Genomic DNA, 14916 nt, shown 5'->3' with positions numbered 1-14916 from the left:
CAAGCAGGGGGAGAGGTAGAGGGAGAAGCAGACTCCCAGCTGAGCAGGGAACCCAACAGGAGACTGGATCCCAGGACCCTGGGATCATGACCTGAGCTGAAGGCAGATGCTTAACCAACTGAGCCACCCAGGCACCCCCGCAAAACAGTACTTTGCTTCTGTAATTATATATGTTCATATACACATGTACATACATATATAGTATATAGACACTATTTTATTAAAAGATAACAGATCTTTCTGAAAAAAAATAAATGAATCCATATCTGGAATAAAAGTTATAGAAAACTACCTCAGAACTCCCTACTGTATAAGAAAGCAAAAGAGTCACCCCAAACTACTGAGATTATGTAAACAGGACACTAGAGTTGGAGTGCCTGGGTGGCTCAGTCAGCTCAGGTCATGATGCGAGGGTGGTCCTGGGATGGAGCCCCGTGTTGGGCTCCCTGCTCAGCAGGGAGCCTGCTTCATCCCCTTCTTTTGCTCCTCCCTCTGCTCCTTCTCTCTCACACTCACTCTCTCTCTCTCTCAAATAAATAAATAAAATCTTTAAGAAAAAACAAAAACAAAAACAGGATGCAAGAGTTGACAGGAACGATTCCAAATTACAAAGTAAGGGACACAGGGGCGCCTGGGTGGCTCAGTGGATTAAAGCCTCTGCTTTTGGCTCAGGTCACAATCCCAGGGTCCTGGGATGGAGCCCTGCACGGGGCTTTCTGCTCAGCAGGGAGCCTGCTTCCTTTTCTCTCTCTGCCGGTCTCTCTGCCTACCTGTGATCTCTGTCAAATAAACAAATAAAATCTTAAAAAAAAAGATTTTTAGGGGCACCTGGATGGCTCAGTGGGTTAAAGCCTCTGCCTTCAGCTCAGGTCATGATCTCAGAGTCCTGGGATCAAGTTCCGCATCGCATCGGGCTCTCTGCTCAGTGGGGAGTCTGCTTCCCCCCCCCCCCGCCCCTCTACCTGCCTCTCTGCCTACTTGTGATCTCGCTCTGTCAAATAAATAAATAAAATCTTTAAAAAAAAGGAAAAGAGGGGGCGCCTGGGTGGCTCAGTGGGTTAAAGCCTCTGCCTTCGGCTCGGGTCATGATCTCGGGGTCCTGGGATCGAGCCCCGCATCGGGCTCTCTGCTCAGTGGGGAGCCTGCTTCCTCCTCTCTCTCTCTCTCTCTGCCTGCCTCTCTGCCTACTTGTGATCTCTCTCTGTCAAATAAATAAATAAAATCTTTAAAAAAAAAAAAAAGAAAAAAGGAAAAGAGCCTGAGATTTTTAGTCTCATCAACTGGAAGGATAGAGTTGGTAGCAACTGAGAATGGGAAAACTATGGTCAGAGAAGAGGGAAAAGAAAGCTCACAGTGACACCACCAAATGGTGGTGAGGATGTGGAACTATAGGAACTCTCATTCATCACTGGTGGGGGCGCAAAATGGCACAGTCACTTTGGACGACAGTCAGGCAGTTTCCTACAAAACTAACATAGACTTACCAGGCAATCCAGCAATTGCATTCCTTGGTATTTACCCAAAGGCTTTGAAAACATATCCACACAAAAACCTGCATATGGATGTTTACATGCAACTTTAGCCACTATCACCAAAACTTGGATGCAACCAAGATATCCTTCAGTAAGTGAATGGGTAAATAAACTGGCACATCCAGACAATGGAATATCATTCAGAATTTAGAGCACTGTCAAGTCATGAAAAGACAAGGAAGAAAGTTAGATGCATATTACTAAGTCAAGGAGGCCATTTTGAAAAGGCTACATAATACATAACATTCTGAAAAAGACAAAGTTCTGGAGACAATAGAAATATCTGTAGTTGCCAGAGGTTAGGCAGGAGGGAGGGACAATTGGAGAATTTTTAGGGCAGTGAAACTGAAATTTTAGGGCAGTGAAACTAATCTCTATGAATTATTGTGGTGGACACATGTTGTTATAATTTACCCAAACTCATAAAATGCACACCAAGAAGGAACCGTTATGTAAACCATGGTCTTTGGATGATAACAAGTCATTGTAGGTTCATCAATTATAACAAATGTACCACTGTAGAGGGGGCTGTTGATAAGGAGAGAGACTATACATATGTGAAGGCACGGGATATATGGGAAATCTCTGTATCTTGCCGTCAGTTGTTGTTGTTGTTGTTTTTAAAGATTTTTTTTACTTGTCAGAGAGAGAGAGACAAAAAGCAGGGGGAGCAGCAGGCAGAAGGAAAAACAGGCTCCCTGCAAGGAGCCCAATGTGGGACTTGATCCCAGTTTGGGATCATAACCTGAGTCGAAAGTAGCTGCTCCACCCAGGCATCCTGCTTGCTATCAATTTTGCTGTGAACCCAAAACTTCTCTAAAAAAATAAGGGGTGCCTGGGTGGCTCAGTCACTAAGTGTCCGCCTTCGGCTCAGGTCACGATCCCAGGGACCTGGGATTGAGCTCCGCAACGGCCTCCCTGCTCAGCGGACAGCCTGCTTCTTCCTCTCCCTCTGCCTGCTGCTCTGCCGACTTGTGCTTGCCATCTATCAAATAAATAAATAAAATCTTTAAAAAAATAAGATATATTTAAAAAAAGTTTTTTAAAGAAAGCTCAGGAGGAGTTTAAAGGTGTTGAGTCTGTGATGTCTATCAGATGCCCAGGAACAGGCTACAAGAAAATCATTAGATAAGAGGATCAGGACTTTTACACGGAGACACACACTTTCAAGTTCTGAGTGTGTAATATTTACAACCGTGCCACTGTGGAAGATCACCAGTAGAATGTAGACAGATTGTGGAGAAATAACTGCAGATTGGGCTCAGATTCATTACAATACTAAGAGGAGGCTTTTTGTTGTTGTTTAAACCAGCGTGTTCAGTTAAGAATACAAAACAGCAGCAGCCAACAAAAACCCCAAGGTGCAAAAGCTGCTGAAAGAAACTTTAAGGAAAACTTTCGATGTCATTATTGTGTTTTTAAGTTCATTAATGGTGACGAAGTTGTGAAGACAGAAACTTTATACAAATGAGTAGAGAACTACATAGGAATTGAAGTAATAGAAACAAAAGGAGAGAACATGCTTATAAATGTTTAGCAATAAAGGGTGAGGGAGAGCGATGACAGAAAAGAAAATGTACTAGCTCAGAGGGAAGGGTAGTTGTTTTATGAAGTACAAAAACCATATTGATTTTTTTGGTCGAGGAAATTAAGAGGCTGAAGGTCAGCGATGGGTGATTTATCAGTCAAGAGATTTGACAAATGAAGAACAAAACCCCTCGGAAGCTAAGACATGGGAAAGCCATAGGTGGGATGGAAGGATTGATGCTAAATTTGGGGGGAGGCTCATTTCCATTTTAACACAGGGAGCCCGAAGAGATTTGTTTTAGGAGGCAGAGGATGTTTTCAGACAATATCAAACAATGATCTTTTATTCTCTGTATAAAGGTGGCAGAATATTAACGTAGACAAAAGTAATACTGGAGGAAATTTATAAAGTAAAAAACAGATTTGGCATTCTTGAGATATTAGTGAATATATTGAGCTAGGAACACCAAGATGGACGGGCAAGTAACAGAAGAGCGGAAGAGGCTGCAGGAGTAGAAGACAGCTGGAGGATTCAAGTAAGGTCCTTGACCAGGATTTGGGAAGCTTCTAAGTGACAGATCAGTGATGACAGCTCTTCAAGTAGATGGACTGACTTTTTTATAGATAATTATTAGGACAATTCAGGATAGAAAACAGGTCTGGATTCTCCAAGTAAACAATGGGAGGTTTGAAGGTGGTGACAACAAGCTCAATTACTAATCAAAATACAGAGTCTTTTTTGGCCAATGGCAACAGTGGAATGTTAGAGCAGTAACTGTTGAGCACAGGGAGTTGAACGGCTCAAATAGAGAATGTGTTTGTGACCCCATATGGTGGATCTGGCTTTTCCCTCTATCTGAGACCAGCTTATGCTCCATGCTGTAAGGGCAGCCATGTGCCACTGGGCCAAGGGTTACTGGGGTAAGGTGCAAGTACAATTCCCTAATTGATTGGATCTAGTGGTTTTGCTGTAAGGAAAGTTCTCATTAGAATCATAAATACGGGGGCACCTGGGTGGCTCAGTGGGTTAAGCCGCTGCCTTCGGCTCAGGTCATGATCTCGGGGTCCTGGGATCGAGTCCCGCATCGGGCTCTCTGCTCATCAGGGAGCCTGCTTCCCTCTCTCTCTCTTTCTGCCTCTCTGTCTACTTGTGATCTCTGTCTGTCAAATAAATAAATAAAATCTTTAAAAGAAAAAAAGAATCATAAATACGAATTATGTATTCTGCTACAAATAGCCTATGACACACCATGAAGCCATATGAGAATTGAAGTGGGGTTAGTGTACAAAGCAAAAATAACATTTCAAGAAGCCCTTAGCATCTGACTATCAGATCAAAGATCGCAGATTTTGGGTATGAACAACAAAACACCTTAGAATTGTAACTCAACTTTGCAAGTGAGGCTTTTTTTTTTTTTGTCTAGATGATGATGACTGAGCAAATGGAACGTGGAGAATGTAGCAAAGATTCTCTGGGCTAATAAAAATGTAAGTGGACGTTGTGCAATGAGGAGGTCACCATCACTGATGTTGGTAACATTTCCATTACTCATGAGGCCTTTTTTTTTTTCCCAAAGATTTTATTCATTTATTTGAAAGTGAGAGAGAGAGATAGACAGAGAGCCCAAGTGTGGGGAAGGAGCAGAAAGAGGAGAAGAGGACTCCTTGCTGAACAGGGAGCCAGACACAGGGCTCAATCCCAGGACCCCAGGACCCCAGGATCATGACCTGAGCTGAAAGCGGATGCTTAACAGACTGAGCCTCTCAAGCACCCCCGACTCCTGATGAGTCCTTTTAAAATTTGTTCTAAGGGATGCCTGGGTGGTGTATTAAGTGTATTAAGTGTCCAACTCTTGATTTCAGCTCAGGTCATGATGTCAGGGTCTTGAGACTGAGCCCCATGTCAGGCTCCTTGCTCAGTGGGGAGTCTTGGGATTCTCTCTTCCTCTCCCTCTGCCCCTCATCCCAATCATGTGCTGTGTGCACATGCTCTCTCAAATAAATAAATAAATCTTTAAAAAAAACCCTGGCTTTAATACTCAGGTATCTCAATAATTTCAGTCAGAGAAAAATTAAGCACTTTGTATTTTCCTAATTCATTTTAGACATTCAGGCCTTAATAATGTCATGTCCAAGCATAATTCAAGTGCTGCTGATTCCCATCACCACACCTGGGAGAAATTATCACGTCCTAGCCTTTACCAAAAGCACTGTTGGTTGTCGCAGCTGTACCCTCCTCCGGGTGATCTTTGGGCCTACAAACATCCTGACATTCAGGCCACAAATTAGGACTACAGATACCTGTAGTCTTTCCTAGAAGGCCTTACGCAGTATATGGCCTTTTCTGATCCCAAATGTGTCATTCCAACACCAACTGGGTGTTCAATGCAATTCTGACACTAGCTACTCGGCAGGCCCCACTGGTTAGGACTCAGTCCTGCAACTGTCTCTTAAAATGCCAGCCGCAAATGGGGTCCCTAGACTACCCTCACTTCTACCAGGTTGACTACAAATCTGGAGTTGCCTCGAGTCCCCACTCAGGTTTAATAATTTGCTACAATAACTCACAGAACTCAGGGAAATGCTATGCTTACTATTAGTTTACTATAATGGACCCAAATCAACAGAGAGACGAAGAGGTACATAGGGTGAGCTCCATAAGAGCCCCAAGAGCAAGAATTCTTGTCACAGTGGAATCAGTATGCACCCCCTCCTGGCCGGCTGGTGTTAAGTCCTGTTTTTTAGGGGTTTTTGTCATTCCATAGGCATGATTGACTAAATCATTGGCCATTGGTGAGTGAACCCAATGTCTAGCTCCTTCCCCTACCCAGATGTCAAGGATAGTGCTGCCTCCTGACAGCGCACAGGAGACGAATGAGGCACAAACAAGTCAGCTGCAAGAGAAAGGGAGCAGGGGATGACAGCAGAAAAGTCTGTCTCCCCGAACAACTCCTTAGTCTCATATCTATTGGAAAGTTGGTAACAACCAACAAAGAAGCCGGAGTATGTTACACACTGACCATGAGTCTTGCAGGTAAGTAAGAAAAAAGGCAAAATACATCTGGTCCTGTAGCCCGTGACCTAGAGTGAGCAAGCCCAAACAGAAGGATCGTCTGACGAGCTGCAGGTGCTCTCCGGGGAAGGGGAGGTAACGGGAGAATGAAGCAGGCAGCATTCCGGCCTGAGTGAGCCCAGCGTCCCCAGCTGCTTGGCTTCAAGGACATCTACTGTCCTCTCCCTCAAAGGCCTGTTGCCGGTGCATATTTTTCTTAAGGCTGTATCTAACATGCTTAGTGACTAGTATAATTTCTTATGGGTTATATCTTAAGCAGTACGTTATTCTGAGGGACAGTTACAGATAGGGCTTACAGTTAGAACTCTCTAATGTCTAGTCACCAGCTCCCATCCTGAAGTTCCTTTATTGGCCTCCATCTTGAGCCATTTCACCCTCATACAAAAGATTCTTCTCCAGGAAATCCCAAGGGTTTCAGAAGTTCTATGCCAGGAACTAGGGACAAACATCAAATAATTCTTCTTTTTTAAACCAGGTAGGAATGCTGATTAGGTAAAAACTATAGTGAGAGGTAGTCTCTGACATTATACTGTCTCCTTGATGTCCAAGAAAGCTGTCCACTTCTCCACAATGGCAGAGCCCAATGTTTTCAACCCACCCCACACAATGAATAAAAATCTTAAGATTAAATGTGATTCAATAAAATGTTTATTATTGCACATATCAGAGCAAATGTGAGGAAGACAGGTCCCACCTCAGTGACTTGGAGGCTGGAAAATCCATAAAAAGTATAGCATAAGACCAACAATGCCATGAAGAGGGTAAAACTTGCAAAATATCAGTGGTTCCTGGATTGGGTTCTGTGGCAAAAAGTGGATCAGGTCCATGCCATAGCTAGTCAGAGAAAAGGTTCCCACCCCAGGGGTTCAGACCATGATTTCCACTACAGAGCAGAAGAGCACAAATATCTGTCTTCTCTGAGCATGCTAAGGTGACACGCGTGCCATGAGGAGGACCTGCTGGGTGTCAGAGGTGAGATACCTTCTGCCACCACTGGCAGTGACAGAATTCCGGCAAGGTCTGAGCAGGTCAGAATATGAAATGCAGCTCCTGAAAACTTCCTGTAACTGGAATGCGTGGTAGATGGCTCCTCACAGAGGATTTCTAGTGCTGTTACACTGAACAAAGAAAGAGCCTATTTCCTGAACGTTTAAGGCCATTTTCTTATGTGGAATTTCTTTTTCATGCTGAATGGGTTTAGATCTTGGATGGAAGGTTTTTCCACATCTGCTGATTCATAAAACTGATTTGAGTCATTAAGTTTTTGGTGTTGAATCAGAGCAGACAGCGGAAAACTTTCTCAGGTTGGCTGCAGTCCTGATGCCTTTCTCTAGTGTGAAGTTTATGGTGTTGAATGAGGCTATAGTTTTGGCTAAAGGATTTCCCACATTCACTGCATTCATAAGGTCTTTCTCCAGTGTGAATTCTCTGATGCAGAATGAGGCTAAAACTTTGGCTAAAGGATTTCCCACATTCACTACACTCGTAAGGCCTTGCTCCTGTGTGAACTCTCCGGTGTTGAATGAGGCTGGAGCTTTGTCTAAAGGATTTCCCATTTTCATTGCACTCATATGGCCTTTCTCCAGTGTGAACTCTCCGATGCTGGATGAGGATAGAACTTTGGCTAAAAGACTGCCCACATTTGTCACATTCATAAAGCCTTGCTCCAGTGTGAATTCTCCAATGTTGAATGAGGCTGGAACTTTGTCTAAAGAATTTGTCACATTCAGCATACTCATAAGGTCGTGCTCCGGTGTGAATTCTCTGGTGCCGAACAAGTTTGGATTTGCATCCAAAAGCTTTCCCACATTCACTACACACGTAAGGCCTTTCTCTAGTGTGAGTACGTAGGTGCTGAACAAGTTTATATTTGAACCTGAAGGCCTTTCCACACTCACTACACTCAGAAGGCTTTTCTCCAGTGTGGACTGTCTTATGCCGAATAAATGTATGCTTATAGCTGAAGGTTTTCTCACATTCACTGCACTCAAGCAGTCCTTCTCAAGTGTGAATTCTTTGGTGCTGAACAAGTGTACATTTATGACAGAAGGCTTTTCCACATTCACCACATTTGTAAGAACTTTTTCCACTGTGAAAGGACCCCTCACACTTAGTACTGCTGTGTATACTCAGTACTGCTTTGGGAGTGGCCTGATGCTGGAGAAGTCCCAAACTGGCCAAGAAGTCCTTTTCAGGGACGCCTGGGTGGCTCGGTTGGTTAAGCAGCTGCCTTCGGCTCAGGTCATGATCCCAGCGTCCTGGGATCGAGTCCCACATCGGGCTCCTTGCTTGGCAGCGAGCCTGCTTCTCCCTCTGCCTCTGCCTGCCACTCTGTCTGCCTGTGCTCACTCTCGCTTCTCTCTCTATGACAAATAATAAATAAAATCTTAAAAAAAAAAAAAGAAGTCCTTTCAACATCCTCACAGGTGAAAGGCTTCCCTAATGAATGGCGTCCATAGGTCTTCACAAAGGAAGTCCTGTCCATGTTCTCACTATTTGGTTTTCTCCCACTGTGCTCATTCTGGTGTTGGTGAAGATTTACACTGAAACAGAATTATTTTCCACATGCCACACATGTGTATGATTTCTGCCCAGGATGTGTTCCTTGATGCTCATCCAGGTACAAATTAGATAATGACAGGAACATGCTTCTCACAGAGATGAATCTTCTGGGTGGTTGGACTTGGCTCTGAGATCCTGATCTGTAGCATTCTTCCCAGAGAAACATTCTGTCCGAAAGTTGCCTCCTCACTCTCTCTGCCACACAAACAATCTGAAAGCAGAAATGCTAGTCATGTACATGTTGTCTCAGGAGACAAATGGCAGCCACATTATAAATATGTGCCTGACATACCAAAGAATGAATACACTACGATTTGTCATGGCAGGCTGGTACTGGCCACTTATATGTCTCAGGATGGAGGAGTTCTCAGGATGGAGGAGTTGGGAGGCAAGATGAGGAAGGGGCTTCTTTGCAGTACTGTGATTCTAAAAGGCTCTCTAAGAAGCAGGATCACAAGATGAAAGTAGATCAGAATGTGACGCAGCACAGTAAGGAGAAGCAGGCAGAGTTTCTGACTTACTCCTCTGAGAATGACCTCCAAGAGGGGTGTTGCTCACATGTGAGTATCCTGAAGAAACAGGAAAATGACTGCTGGTGAGTAGCTGGTGTTCAAGGACTACTGGGTATATGTGTTCACCAGCTATTATGCATGAGCCAATGCTGGGAACACTGCGAAGGCAGCAGTGGAAAGGAATGGGTAACTGATAGATATAGGAAGTTGCCAGCAGCCAGGGACTAGAGGTCAGAGTAAAAATGACAAACTAGTCAAGTATCAAGAATAGGGAAGAAAAGGTAAAAATGAGGTGTGGCCATTTAAATGGCACCAAAACACTAGTTTGAACAAGTTCCTGGTATTATGTGAACACAGCCCTGACATCATGTCCTGTCTCAGCTGCCAATTAGCAAGACCAGTTCCCCTCTGGCCCCTCCTTCTATGGCAGGAGTGATATCATTCTGTGACATGTCCAGAAGTCTCCCCCACAACCCAAGTTGGGCAACTACATGGGACTTGGATAATGTAAGTCCTAAAGTTAAGACAGGACATATAAGTGGCCAGTACCAGCCTGCCATGACAAATCGTAGAAAACTAAACATTACAAAAAACCTCACACAAAGGTCTCCAAGAACAGCGCACAGTAGACGTAAGTAGTGTCTGTCTCAACGATGGTAATTCCCGGCACATGCAGACATGTAGAACTATCCGAAGAAGGGAGCAAAACCTGAAGCAAGTATGTACCATGGATCTGCAGAAATCACCCAGCCAGGAAGGGGTCAAGCAAGGTGGGATCCATCCAGCTGACTGTCAAGACTACCTAGAAGGACGACCCAGAATCCTTTGCTACTAGACTTCAGGGCAGCAGGTGTTGAGGGAGCAGGGAGAGCAGAGGGCAGTGCTAACAGTCCAGTCCAAGCAACAATAGCACCTACCCAGGGAACTAGGAAAGGCTGTAGTGCCCATGGTCTGGATGGAAGGACAGAGCAGCCACTAGGGAAAAGCAGAAAGGCAAACTTGCTACCTAGGTCACTGTGATGGGTGTGAGGGCCTTACCCAGAGAGGTTATCAGTGCCAAGTTCTCCAGCATCACATCATGGTACAGGCATCTCTGAGCCTCATCAAGGAGACCCCATTCCTCCCAGGAGAAGTACACGGCCACATCCTCCAAAGTCACATTGTCCTGTCATGTTGGGGACAGATGAAACCACAGCCTCCCTCCTGAGGACCGACAATCCACCCCACACATCTACCCCATACCCATCCCCTTCCCAAGCTCTCCACTTTAGAGGAGAAACCAGGATCTGATGCCACTGGTATGGCTCTTTCCTCATGGTTCTATTAATCAACGTGTCCAGCCCTCAGCAACCACAGGCAAGCAGGCAGAGACACCATCTACACTCAGGAACTGGATTACAAGGCTGCATCTCTTCCTGACAGGCAATTTCCCTGGAGTCCTCCACATCATGCCTCACAATAAAACTTGGGGTCAGCCATCACCTTTAAGTCTCCAGTACCAGGACCCAAGACCATCAATTCCCACTCCCTCTCTCCACATGCACATGCACCTCTCACATCCTCAGACCCAACACGTGCATCCCCACAGCCACTGCCGATTCCCTGCCCCACACCATATACATCTCCTGAGACTTGCTCCATGCTACCTGGCACAGGGCATCCAGAGAGAACTTGGCAAATTCAAACAGGATCCAGTACTCCCCCAGAACCTCCGATGGGTCCCACAACAGGGGTAGCCCTGGATGCTGCTGCAAAGGCCTCTCTGCCTGTCTCTAATCCTTGCCTCAACATTAGTCACATGGAACCACACATGAATTTATGATGCCCATGACCCCTCTCCCAGTTCTGTCCTGCACTTGCTGCCCCTTCAGGAGCCACAACCCTCCTCTTTCCACCAAAACCTCATTCAAGGCTCAGCCATACTGGCAGCCATACCAAGCACAGTGATTCTCACAGAAGGCCACGCTTGCCCCAGACCGGCAATGCCCCAGAACCCACCAAAGCTCACCACAAAACTGTAGTAAACCCATCTTATCTCAAGCAGTCCTCCTCATCTATCTCTCGTCCACTCTTCCCTTGGAAGTCCTGGCCACCTGCCACGACCAGGCTCTCCACATACTCCCTTCGTGGTTACTTCTCTCCTACCTCGGTATTTATGATACCCATTGCCCCCAACCACGTGCCCAAGAAATAGATCCAGCCCTTGGAACTCTTACTCTTCTTTCTGACCTGCTAATAACATTACTGCCGTGAGGGGAATCCCACTTTCTAAATAGGACCCTCAGCTCCACCCTGGTGCACACAGCAGCCACCACTTCCAGATGCCTCCATCCTAAACCTCACTCCAGATTCCAGACCTGTGTGCAGCTGCCCACTTGATGCCACTACTCATTTTTTCTCTGGAGTATCTCAGAATCTTAACATGGCCCCACACAAAGCCTGATATCCCCAGTGAGAACCACTCCTGCTACTGACCTTCCCATCTCAGTTGATCTACCTTCTACCCTACTTGCTGCTAAGACCAAAACTTTAGGGTCATATCCGACTCCTTCCTCTCTCTCTCACCCTCAAAATCAGTCCTTCTGGAAACAGAGATCCAGAATCCAAACACTTCTCCCACCTCCACAGCCAGCACTCTGGTCCATGAACACTCACCTGCACAATCGCAGCAATAGCCTCTTCCCTGGTCACCCTACCTCCTCCCTCAATCCCAAAGTCTGCTTTCCACTCTGCAACCAGATGGAGCCTATTCAGACCTAGGTAAGACCATCTCCCTCCTCCGTTCCAAATCTCCCATTACATCCATTATAGCTGCCTGACTTCTCAGGCAACCGTTGCCAAAACGAACTCCATCTCCTGCTCTTTGTTCCTGAGAGAACGGAGACCTGCTGCGCCCTCTTCCCACACTGCAAGTGTTTGCACTTGCTTGTACCTGTTCCTGAGGTCAGCGTCTACACCTCTTTCCGTTGGTGGCCAGCAGAACTCCGTATCATCCTCAGCCTGGACTCAAAATGAGTCTAGATTACGCCCTGGCCTTTGGATCGCTCCCGCATTCCCAAACTAAAGGGCCGGCAGAAGAGCGCGTGAAGAGTCCCCGGACATCGCATCTCAAAGTTGATACGGGGGAGGGATCCACACCAGCGCGGGAGGGACACCCTCCACTTCACTGTGCAGGTTCCGTAAGTGCTACTGCAGCCTCGGGACCCGAGGGCAGAAGCACGTCACAGAGGCTGGGGGCCACGGTGCTTTCAGAGGGCTTGAACCTCCAACCCCGGAGGCCAGACCTTGAGCTGAAAGGCTAAATAAACCCGGGATTCCAGTTCTCTGGACTTACTCTTCCCAGTTCTGTAACTTGGAACCACCTCCTAGTGCTTCAGTGTCCTCACTGTCGCTCCAGTCTGTTCTCCCTCTGAGCAGCCCTTGGAAAAACTTTTAAAACCCTAAATCAGACCGCGTCCCTCTTCTCTTCACAACCATCCACGGCTCCCATGGCTCTCGGGGCAGAGGAACCGCACCTGGGCCAGCCAGCGCAGGCGTGGAGCCGCCTCACTCTCCGTCCCCTGAGGGCAGAATCCTCCACTCTCAGGCCCCCTGCAGCCCCCGCCCCGGCGGCCCCTCAGCCCGGAGCCCGCTCCCGCACGCAGCCCGCTGGCGCTCACACACGCGCCCCCACCCACCGGCGCCTCCCTGTCCCGGACACCGGGCACTGGGCCGCAGGGCCGCCAGCAGGCGCCCCGCGCTCGGGCTTTTGGGGTCTGGGTCGGGGGCTGAGCGGAGGCCCCGGGAGACAAGCGTTTACCTCAGCCGGGTTCCTGGGCTCGGCCGCCGCCATCGGACTCAGTGACGGAGCGGACACCCGGGCCGGCGATCCCTGCCCCGGCCCCCGCGCTGGGCAGCCCGGGTGGCGTCGCCTGCCGCGGGCCTCAGTCTGTGCGGCGGGGGCAGCCTCTCCCCTCGCGCCTTCTCGGTCCGGTCAGAACCCGCCAGACCGTGCCGCAACAAACCGAGGAGCTCCCAAAACACAGCCACCACGAGGACGCCGGAAGTCCCGCCCCAAGAGCTGTCAAACGCGCAGAAAAACTCTTCTCTTGTGCCGTCATTGGCTCAGCCCGCAGCCCGTCAGCGCGGCGTCCTCTGGGTAACGTAGTAGGAGCCGCGGCGAAGACGTTCTCAGCAGAACTGTCCCAAGGGCTCGGAGCTTCTGCGAAGGGTCTAATGAGGTTCCGGAGGCTTAAGGGATTCGCGCAGATTTATAGGGGTGCTGTCTACAAGTGGAAAAAGTTCTTAGAAACATGATTTCAGACCCCCTGAAGCTCAGCAGGCTCCCAGAGCATAAAACCAGTACTTTAGGTGCCCCCCCCAAGGCTACTGATACAAATGGACATATTCCATTAAGTTATTTCGACATAAAACATGTATATTCTTAGCTGTACACGAATAAACATTATCTTATTGTTCTTCGCATGCCATGAAACTTCAAGAGTCAGAAGTGAGTTGTTGAGTTTCATTATGTTCAGTCAGGAACAAGAGGAAAAGACTAGATAGGTTCATGACAGGAAGATAGAAGAGGGAAGTGGGATTGCCCTGAAGCAACTGCACAAGGGTGAAGCTTCGCCTCTGGGTCCCAGAGAAAATGTCTCTCCTCCCTGTATATTGTGACTGAGTCCTACCCATTGAGGATCAGCTTAATCCATAGGGTATTTCTTTCCCTATATTCCAAGATATCCAACTCCTTTCAGCAATCAGACATGTATCTCAAGTGGAGAGAAACTAAACAAACGCTTCTTAAAAAAAAAAAAAAGATTTTATTTATTTGAGAGGGAGAGCACAGAGGAAGATGGAGAAGCAGACTCCCCACTGAGCTGAGAGCCTGAGGTGGGGCTTGATCCCAGGACCTTGGGATCATGGCCTAAGCCGAAAGCAGATGCTTAACCGACTGAGCCACCCAGGCACCCCCAACAAATGCTATTTTGGTACGGGACAGTGGCTGCTGACTTCACACTCAGCATAAGTGCAAAAGGAGCACATGAATCCCAATATTAAGGGGGTACCTGAATCTCAAGAGGAAGGGAGCGCCTGAACTGCATGGTCTCATCAGCTTGCTGGGGAATGATGATCATTTCTCCTGTTACTGAAGGGAAATTTCTGCAAGAGGAATTCAGATTATCTCTGAAAGACAGTAGTGAAATAGAAATGACAGAGTTATTGATGGTGTTTATGTAGTTCTTTAAAGATAGTGGCAGGAAGCTCTGGGGAAACATCAGGGAAGGGTGAAAAAATTTAAGACCTCAGTGAATTTGAGAAGTCATTTAGGTATGAGAGAATCCACTGAACATGTGTCTGTCTTGGAACCTTGGTCACTCGAATATATTGTCTCCACAAGGGGATTCTTTTTCATTCATGAGCACATTGAGCAATATCAGCTTGGGGAGAGAGTTGAAGAGGACATTAGAGTAGACGGAAGAGTAAATGTAAACAGGGAATCTGTGGTGTCACGTTTACTCACTGCTCTAAAAATGCGTATTGAGCACATAAATAAACCACTTAGAAATGTATTTCTTCCAAGAGTTATGGCAAGTACTTCATAAGCAATGTCAAAAAGAGAAGCTAAAAATAACTTAATTAAATGAGAGTATGTAAAAGTTTACAATTTTTTTAAAAATAAAATAGGCAAACTGAAAATATTCTGTGAATCTCAGTGAATTCTAGA

At 46.8% G+C, this 14916-nt stretch overlaps 1 protein-coding gene across 1 annotated transcript; it reads right to left on the bottom strand.

The window, feature by feature from the left end:
* Positions 1-6768: 6768 nt before the first annotated feature.
* LOC125088996 (zinc finger protein 154-like) lies at positions 6769-13241 on the bottom strand. The gene is given in 4 exon segments (XM_047710711.1): positions 6769-8326; positions 8547-8905; positions 10245-10371; positions 13006-13241. Coding segments are annotated over 2 exon segments (990 nt in total). The 5' UTR covers positions 8618-8905; positions 10245-10371; positions 13006-13241; the 3' UTR covers positions 6769-7407.
* Positions 13242-14916: the final 1675 nt, after the last annotated feature.

This window comes from Lutra lutra, chromosome 17 (genome assembly GCF_902655055.1).
Source record: "Lutra lutra chromosome 17, mLutLut1.2, whole genome shotgun sequence".
Classification (NCBI taxonomy): Eukaryota; Metazoa; Chordata; class Mammalia; order Carnivora; family Mustelidae; genus Lutra; species Lutra lutra.
The sequence above is the reverse complement of the archived record's forward strand: the minus strand, read 5'-3'. Positions and strand labels throughout refer to the sequence as shown.